Source organism: Dasypus novemcinctus, chromosome 27 (assembly GCF_030445035.2).
Source record: "Dasypus novemcinctus isolate mDasNov1 chromosome 27, mDasNov1.1.hap2, whole genome shotgun sequence".
NCBI lineage: Eukaryota > Metazoa > Chordata > Mammalia > Cingulata > Dasypodidae > Dasypus > Dasypus novemcinctus.
In genome coordinates, this window is record NC_080699.1 from 31,811,872 (window position 1) to 31,821,995 (window position 10,124).

At 39.7% G+C, this 10,124-nt stretch overlaps 1 protein-coding gene across 1 annotated transcript; it reads right to left on the reverse strand.

Annotated features, from left to right (window-relative positions):
• Positions 1-9,191: 9,191 nt before the first annotated feature.
• On the reverse strand, positions 9,192-10,124 carry LOC101422854 (olfactory receptor 8B3-like). The gene has a single exon (XM_004475965.2). The coding sequence runs from the start codon at positions 10,122-10,124 to the stop codon at positions 9,192-9,194; it is 933 nt and encodes a 310-aa protein (XP_004476022.2).

A 10,124-nucleotide genomic window follows, 5' to 3' on the forward strand; every position in this document is an offset into this window, starting at 1 on the left:
CGTGTGTGCGGCGTCATTCCTGGGCAGGCTGCACTTTCTTTGGTGCTGGGCGGCTCTCCTTAGGGGGCGCACTCCTTGTATGTGGGGCTCCCCTATGCGGGGGACACCCCTGTGTGGCAGGGCACTCCTTGCACGCATCAGCACTGCGCATGGACCAGCTGCACACGGGTCAAGGAGGCCTGGCGTTTGAACTGCAGACCTCCCATGTGGTAGACGGATGCCCTAACCACTAGGTTAAGTCTGCCACCTCTACATCTGGTCTTTAGATTTGGTTTTGTTTGCTGGCATTTTGGATATTCAAAAGCAGCAGCAGCTAAATCAGCCTAGGAAAGTGACATTCCATGCTTCTGGATGGATGGGTAAACTCCACCTCTGCAACCATGAAAATGTTATTCATGCACCCATTGTATTAATTCTTCTTGACTGGTAAAAAGGACTGGCTATTAACAAGTGGCTAATCCATTTTATCAAGTCGGTTTTAAGTGTTTTTTTATGATGATTACTTTCTGAAGGGCATTAACCTATGATAGAAAAATATTTAACTGCGTGCACACTATAAAAAGCCCAAACACATGTTTCTATTTAATACATCTTATCTTTGATATTTTGCTCTTTTTCCTTCCATACCCCTGACTAGCCTGCCAATATATCAGCCAATATCTGGAATTTGTAGAGTAGCATAGCAGGTCACACCTTCTACAACTAAAAGTGAATAACCAGGTATCATACTCATAATATCATCTATTAGGAATATTTTATCCTCTCTTTTGCATTTCAAGGACACCCTTGAGTAATTTTTCACCTTTTACACAAATCCAGTATACAAATCCGTAAACCTCGATTAGGATATCTACTTCTCCTTCAGCTGGTCATGCTGAAATAAAGATAGGGTCATAGTCACAAGTCTGGGAAGCCATGTCTATGCAACAGTGTTACATTGCATGGGAATGCATGTGTCATACTGATGGCCTCTGGTGCCATTTGGATTGAACCTGAAGGCACTATTTCCATCTGACCTAAGAAATGGAGGTCTGACTGAACCCACATCTGAAGCCACATGGTGTCTCTTGGTCAAACATGCTCTCAAGGCCTCAAAACACTGAGGAAGCCCTTTTTTTTTTTTTAAATTTTTTGTCTTTATTTAATTTTTTAATATTACATTCAAAAAATATGAGATCCCCATATACCCCCCGCCCTCCTCAACCCATTCCTCCCCCCATAACAACAATCTCCTTCATCATATGAGACATTCATTGCATTTGGTGAATACATCTCTGAGCACCATAGCACCTCATAGTCAATGGTCCACATCATAGTCTCACTCTCCCACATCCCACCCAGTGGGCCATGGGAGAACATACAATGTCTCTGCAGCACCACCCAGGACAACTCCAAGTCCTGAAAACACCCCCATATCTCATCTCTTCCTTCCATTCCCTACCCCCAGCAACCACAATGGCCACCGTCTCCACACCAATGCCACATTTTCTGTGATTAATAATCACAATAGTTCATGAATAGATTATCAGTAAGTCCACTCTAATCCATACTCTATTCCTCCATCCGGTGGAATTTGGAATGGTTGTGTCCACTCCACATCTATATCAAGAGGGGGCTTAGATTCCACATGGATGCTGGATACAATCCTCCAGCTTTCAGGTGTAGGCATTCTTGGCACCCTGGTGTGGTGGTTGACCTTCTTCACCTCCATGATAATTGAGTGGGGTAGGCCCAATAAACCAGAGTGTAGGAGCTGAGGTCTGTTGAGGCTCAGGGCCTGGCTATTACATGGTCAGTCCAAAGATTCAGGTCCCCTGGGTGTATATTAAACCCCAGCACCAACTACAGTTCTGGTAAAAGTAATAGAAGAGACTTGTGAACAAAGATCACATCTGAGTCCAGCTCCATCACACAGAAACACTAACTCCAAAGCAGGGACAACTGACATGGCACTGAACTCCATCTGCCATGACCATAGAATATGTGGGTCTCTGTAGCCCGCTGAAGAACCAATACTTGGGGTTGTATCTACTTTATCTGTCTCTGGGACTCTGCTGAGGTGTGCATAAGGGCAACGCTTCTGATAAGCTCCTGGCTCTTTTTGGAGACTCATAGCCATATAAACGCATTTATTCTTTCCATTTCCCCCTTTTCTTCAGGTTAAAAAGCATTTTTAACTCCTGGTATTATATGTAGACTGAGATATTCTGCTGGGCCGAGTTGACCCTTTTATTCAAGGTCATTTTCTAGTTACATCATCAGCTGGTACTTGGTAGTAATCCCTCGGCACCAGGAAGGCTTATCCCCAGGAATCATGTCCCATGCTGGGGGGAAGGCAACACATTTACATGCTGAGTTTCCTGAGTTTGGCTTCGAGACTGGCCACATGTGAGCAACAGAGGCTCTCAGGAGGTAACTCTTAGGCACCCTGCAGCTCTAGGCCATTTTTCTTATTTCAGGTGCACAGGCTCACAAGCATAGTCATTAGTATCAAGGGCTCATTGTTGGGCCTTCATTCTTTTTTGGTCTTTACCATTGCACTTGGGGGTTATTGCTGTTCCTTTAAGGACTGTGATAGAGCTCCCTGGCTAGGAACTTAGCACTCCCTCAGTTGTTTTTAATTGTACCCACTATGAAAATATCCAATTATTAAATATCCAGGGTATTATTATGTACCCTGGATATTATGCCCTGTAGAACTCCCTGCCAACCATGTGTCCCCTGTCAATAACATCCCACACCAGTATTCCTCCCCTGCCATTGTTGAACCTCTCTGTGATCTAAAACTTATGCAAAGGCGAAGCCCAATATATTGCCAGGTACCATTAATAGTAAAATGGAATACAGTGATGAGTTTAAAGGTTAGAATACATATTAATTTAGAAAAATTAAAGTAAAAATAAATTGGGTTATCAAAAAATTTAAAAATGCAAAAGCTTTGTTTTTGATATTTTGCCTTCCATCACTGCAATGAGTGTTGCCCTGTATGCAAATTGGCAAGGCAACTACTTCCATCTATTCCTCAGTGTCTACGTCCTATCTTTTTCTTTTCTTTTTTCTAATTATTAAGCTTATCTTCACAAAAGTTTTGGATCACAGTAATTCATATATACAATATGCAGTACTCCCATATATCCAACGTAAAAAGTTTTCCCTTCCACAGCAATAATCTTTTTACATATTCATAGTTTATTTACTGAAACTGATGTACAGATATTGAGACAATAGCTTTCAATCAAGGTAACATTTGGGTTTACATTGTGGTTTATATTTTAGAATATACAATTTTCTAAAATTTTGGTTATCTTATGTTTTACATTATGATTTACATTTTAGCCTATCAGCCCCTATACATTTTTGGTGTAATTTTACATGTCTTATATCCATCCTTGGTTACTCTTGTGGAACACTTCTATTGCCCACACAGTTGCACTTGTTCCATCTATTCGATACCTCTTTCCCCCTGCCCTTAGGGCCCACAGTGACAGTCAATCTTCATTGCTTGAAGGACCATGTTCAGAGATACTTACAACAGTGCTGAGGGCTTGACATGCTCAACTGCCCTAATGCACTGGGAGCCACCATTTCTCTTGAGAGATACAATTCCTCTATTTGAGGGCATCAGTCTTCCCCAGGATGTGGGTATAACTTCACTCTCATTATATGGGTCTCTATCCAATGATATAACCCACTATGGCAAAATGAGCATTCACATATTCCCTAGGAGCCTGTCCTGCATCAGATTATCCCCTTTAAGCATCTTAAACAAGTAACCTTTCTTATTATATTTTTGAAAAAGTTTTCTCAGCATTACACTCTTAACCAAATACCTAACAATCTCCTATGTTTACATGTTGCCCCACCCTCCCCCCAATTTCTTGGGCAATGTTACCCATCCTCCCATCCCTAGTCCCCTTCAAGCCCACAAAGCCCCACCCAAAGGTAACCTTTTGCCCCCATTTTATCCCTTCCTTGTACAAATACTTACCTCCAGCTTATCATAGATTTCACCCATGTAGGTGTCAGCTTACATCTTTTCTCTACCCCACAATTTCCGTTAAGCCTATCATCCAGTCTCTAGCTCTCTGAGGAAGCTTGGTTTACTTATTTCATATCACTGAGGTCATGTAGCATTTGTCCTTCAGTGCCTGGGTTGCTTCACTCAACATAAAGTTCTCAAGATTCATCCATGTTATTACGTGTGTTTGTAGTGTATTCGTTCTTAAAGCTGAGTAGTATTCCATTGTATGTATATACCACATTTTATTTATCCATTCATCTGTTGATGGGCATTTGGGTTGATTCCATCTTTTGGCAATAGTGAACAATGCTGCTATGAACATTGGTGTGCATATATCAGTTTGTGTCCTTGTTTTCAGTTCTACTGGGTATATACCCAGCAGTGAAATTGCTGGGTCGTATGGCAAATCTATGACTAGTTTTATGAGAAACCACCAAACTGTTCTCCATAATGGCTGGATCCTTCTGCATTCCCACCAGCAGTGGATGAGTGTTCCCATTCCTCCACATCGTCTCCAGCATTTGCTATCTTTTGTTTTTTTCATCGCTACCAATCTTATGGGGGAAGCTCTTTCTTAAAAGGCATATAATGTTTCACCATGCCTGGCATAACCTTGTTTTAGAACGTAGAGGACGTATGGGGAGATTCTTGTTTATTTTTTATAAACTCCAAATGGCAATTTTTCCCATCATTGACTATTACAACAGCATAAAGTCTGGTGGATTATATGGCCCATGTACAAGGCTGTAGAGCTAACTCCTGTAGAGCCCTTTCCATTTTTGAGCTTCACTCATAGATTTCCATGTCACCCAGTGTATTACTGAGAGCAGTGTTCCTAAGAATGGAACTGGTTTCCTCCATAATCCTAGAGGTCTGCCAGGTACTGCCACCCACTTTCTGATAAAGGATACAACAAAGAGTAATATGTTTTTTAATTTGGACTGGATCTTCTAAAATTCCCCAGTCCACAGGAAACCTTTAAGTGAAAAATAATATTAACATTAAGGAATATATATTCTTTCCTATCAGAGAAATTGTGGGTTTACAGAATAATTATGCATAAAATATAGGATTACCATATAATACCCTTATTATTAATACATTGCATTGGTTGATATATTTGTTAAAACTGATGATAAGGTGGCGGACTTTGCCCAGTGGTTAGGGAGTCCTTCTACCATATGGGAGGTCCGCGGTTCAAACCCCGGGCCTTCTTGACCCGTGTGGAGCTGGACCATGCGCAGTGCTGATGCGTGCAAGGAGTGCCCTGCCACGCAGGGGAGTCCCCGCATAGGGGTGCCCCATGCACAAGGAGTGCGCCCCATAAGGAGAGCCGCCCAGCGTGAAAGAATGTGCAGCCTGACCAGGAATGGTGCCACACACACGGAGAGCTAACACAACAAGATGATGCAACAAAAAGAAACACAGATTCCTGTGCCTCTGACAACAGCAGAAGCAGACAAAGAAGATGCAGCAAATAGACATAGAGAACAGACAACCAGGGTGGGAGGGGGAAGGGAGAGAAATAAATAAATCTTAAAAAAAAAAACCTGATGATAAAGCATTTTTATAATTGTACTTTTAATAATAGACCATGGTTTAATTTAGGGTTTACATTGGTGTTGGCAGTTCCATGGATTTTTAAAAAAAATTATACTAATACCATGGTATATCTTAAAATATGCCCTTTGAACCACTTTCAAATATATAATTCAATGCTGTTAATTATGTTCACAATGTTGTACTACCATCACTATCATCTATTACCAAAACTTTTCCACCATCCCAAATAGAACTCTGTTCATTTTAAGCCATCATTCTCTATTTCTTACCACACCCCCTCCCTTTATAACTTATGGTCTAAATTCTGACTTTATAAGTTTGCAATATTCCAATTATCTCGTATTAGTAAGACCAATAATATTTCTCCTTTGGTGTTTGGTTTATTTCACTCTACATAATGTCTTCAAAATCCATCCATGTCATTGCATGGATGAGGGCATCATTCCATTTTAGGGCAAAAAATATTCCATTGTGTGTATATACAACATCTTGTTTATGCATTCATTAGTTGATGAACACCTGGGTTACTTCCATCTTTGGAAATTGTAAATAATGTCACTAGAAACCTTGGTATGCAAATATCTCTTTGCATCTAGGCTTCCAATCATTTTGGATGAATACCTAGTAGTAGGATTGCCAGTTCATGTAGTAATTCTACACTTAACTTTCTAATAATTACCAAAATATCTTCTACAGTGGCTGCATAAATTTACAATCTCAGGAGCAGTTAATGAGTGTTCCTATTTCTCTGCATCCTTTTCAACTCCTTTAATTTTCTATTTTTTAATAGAAGCCATTCTGGTGGATATGAAGTTGTATCTCATATTGGTTTTGATTTGCATTTCCATTAAGAATAATCATATTGAGCATCTTAGCAGATGCTTTTGTGCCATTTGTATATATTCTTCATTTAAATGTCTATTAGTTGAAGGATTTCTTTATATATTCCTGATATTAAGCTTTATCACATAAGCAGTTTCAAAATATTTTCCAATGTCGTGCTCACTTTAGCAGCACATATACCAAATATTTTCCAATGTATAAGTTTTCATTTTACTTTCATGATAGTTATTTGAAGCATACAAGTTTTAATTTTGATGAGTTACCATTTATCCTTTTTTTTCATTTGTTTGCTTGTGCTTTTAGTGTAAAACCTAAGAAACCATGGCCTAACACAACGGTCCTGAGGAAAACAAATGTAAGACAACAAAAACTAGGCATGATTCAGTTGTTCTGGGTCCACCCACTCTTTTGGTTCAACCTTTATATAACATCAAAAAACCAAACTCACCATCGTACCCAGAGATATCCTATGATCTCCATGATATTCCTAGAATCTCCCATGAGGGAGAGGGCATGAGTAGACAGGAAGTTTCATTTTCCCACCATTTTATGTTCTAAATTATAATTTTAGTATTTTTTCCTACTCATGATTTTATCTCCTGGAGTTGCAGTCCTCCTTCTACCTGATTACCCAAAAGCATGATCAGAGCTCCCTCCTTTAATCTCCAAAACACTACTATCTATGTAGTCATTGTGAAATATAACTTTCCCACAGCTTTCTGGACACTGGAGGATAATAACAGTGTGTTACTACACCAGACACGAATTCAGGGTGAAATGCAGTTTCTCCACCCTCCCTGACCATTTGAACCCAGGGACCTCTTATTATTGACCATGTCATTTTGGGTACTGGACTAATGACAAATTGCTGTTCTCTCTTATCACCTGTATTATTTAGGGTTCTCTAGGGAAACAGAACCAACAGGAGATACCTGTAAATACTACAAGATTTTATAAAAGAGTCTAATGTGACTGTGAGGTGCATGCATCCAAATTCCATAAGACAGGATGCAAGCTGGGAATGCTAATGAAGTCTTCTGATGAATTCCGCAAAAGAAGCTGGCTAGCTAAAGTAGAGAAGATAATTCTCTCTTATGACTGCTGAAATCATCACCTCTCACTTTAAAACCTTAAACTGATTGCTGGTTCAGTTGACTGTAGATGAAATCAGCCATAGATGCAATCATCTTACTGATAATTTAAGTCCATGATATGTCTTCACAGCAACAATCAGGCAAGTTCTTGCCCAACCAAATAAATGGGTACCATCATGCAGGTATGTCAACATATGAGCCTAACCATCACATCATTCATTCCCATATTCTCTGAAGTACAAGTGCCAGCAAGCACTTCAAATTCATTGTATTTTATTTTGCAGAATAACTCAGTTTTGTATTTCAGAGTATTAATTCTATACTAAACTAACCCTAAAAAACTCTTCTTTCCCACAAGAGGAAATATCAGTCTGTTTTTATAATCACAAAGAACAAAATTGAGGGTATTCAAGTATTCTCCTGGAAAAAGCATAGTCAAACTCATGGCATATCCTATGTCATGACTACTGGAATGGCAATAATAAAATAAAAGCAGTGAAGCGGACTTGGCCCAGTGGTCAGGGCATCCGCCTACCACATGAGAGGTCCATGGTTCAAACCGTGGGCCTCCTTTACCCGTGTGGAGCTGGCCCACGTGCAGTGCTGGTGCGCACAAGGAGTGCCGTGCCACGCAGGGGTGTCCCCATGTGGGGGAGCCCCATGCGCAATGAGTGTGCCGTATAAGGAGAGCCGCCCAGTGTGAAAGAAAGTGCAACCTGCCCAGGAATGGCACCGCACACTCGGAGAACTGACGCAGCAAGATGATGCAACTAAAAGAGACACAGATTCCCGTGCCGCCTCTGACAACAGAGGCAGACAAAAAAGAACACACAGCAAATGGACACAAAGAACAGCCAACTGGGGGGGAAGGGGAGAGAGATAAATAAAAATAAACCAAAAAAAAAATTAAATTAAAATAAACTAAAAGCAAATTATATCATCGATAGTAATAGGTTTGAATTCAGGACATAGATTTATTCTACACTTTTTCATTGAAAGCTGTGTGATTTAGGATTGACCCGTCTGGGTTTCATTTTACTATCCCAGCAATAAATATGTATTAATCCTATTATGTATTTGTTTAGGTGTAAATAAAAAGAAAAAAATACTTTGGTAATGAACCACCAAGTGCATAGTATTAATAAGTGAATGTGATTGATTCTTAACAGTACTTATGGAAATTTCTATCTGAATCACTGGCATTAGATGGAGACATACCCTGCTTAGTGGAAGATGGAAACACAGGAATGGAGTAATATTATTTGATTCATGCTTTAAATTGCACATTACAACAGGTGTACAAGAACAGACCCCCCCCCCTCAAGGACAAAATGCTGCATTAGTGTTACATTAATCAATCACTGAAGAATGATTCATAATATTCCAGGAGAAAAAAAATTGAAACTGATAATGAAAAAGGTATAATAAATTCCTTCTTTAATTTTATTCTCAAACAGGAAACATGGAAGAGAAAAAGGCATGCAAATGGTGAAGAAAAGTAAGTTTAAGTTTACTGTAAAGAAAGTGGAAAAAATTTGTGAGAGTCACGTTAAATTTCCTTTAGCATGATATTAAGAAATAGGATAAGAAAATTGCAATCAAATATATTCTAACTAACACAGCAAACCTACTTTGCCTGAAACTACCTGTACAGGAGATGCTATTTATGATCAAAACTTTCTCATAATCAGGGTTTTGCTCATAGCAAGTTTAACATCTTTATTTCTAAAACTGTAGACTAAAGGATTCATCATGGGAACCACAATAGTGTAAAAGACAGATGAGATTTTCCCCTTATTCATAGACCTGCCAGAAGATGGCTGGAGATACATAAATGAACATGACCCAAAGAACAGTGAAACATCAGCTATGTGGGAACTGCAAGTACGGAAGGCTTTGGACCTGCCCTCCATGGAATTCATGTGGAGAATGCTGCAGAGAATGAAACCATAAGAGATAAAGATAGTGAGACTGGGCACACAGATATTGATGCTTGCTACAGTGAACAATACCAGCTCATTGACATAGGTGCTTGTGCAGGAGAGCTCGAGCACAGGGAGGATGTCACAGAAATAATGGTTGATGGTGTTGGCCTCACAGAAGATCAATCTCAGCATGCATCCGTAATAGGCCATAGCACCAAAAAATGCCATCAAATATGGACCCAAAATAAGATTTAAACATACTTTAGGGGACATGACAACGTTATACAAGAGTGGATTACAGATGGCCACATAGCGATCATAGGCCATGGATGTCAGCATGTAGCACTCAGAGATGGAAAAAAAGCAGAAGAAGTAGAACTGGGTCATGCAACCCTGGTAGGAGATAATATTCTTCTTTGATAAGAAGTTCATCAGCATTTTGGGTGTAACGTTAGAAGAATAACAGAGGTCTATGAAAGACAAGTTAAAGAGGAAAAAGTACATGGGGGTGTGAAGGTGGGAATTCAGCGCAATTAGAGTTATCAAGCCCAAATTTCCAAGCATGGTGATAATATACATTGCCAGGAAAAGGAAGAACAGAGGGAACTGAAGATCTGGGTGGTCTGTTAATCCCACTAGTATGAATTCAGTCACAAGAGAGCCATTTCCAGGATCCAT

Excerpts from the sequence above, each read along its gene's own strand:
- LOC101422854 (XM_004475965.2), bottom strand. The coding sequence starts at position 10,124 with ATGGATCCTGGAAATGGCTCTCTTGTGACTGAATTCATACTAGTGGGA.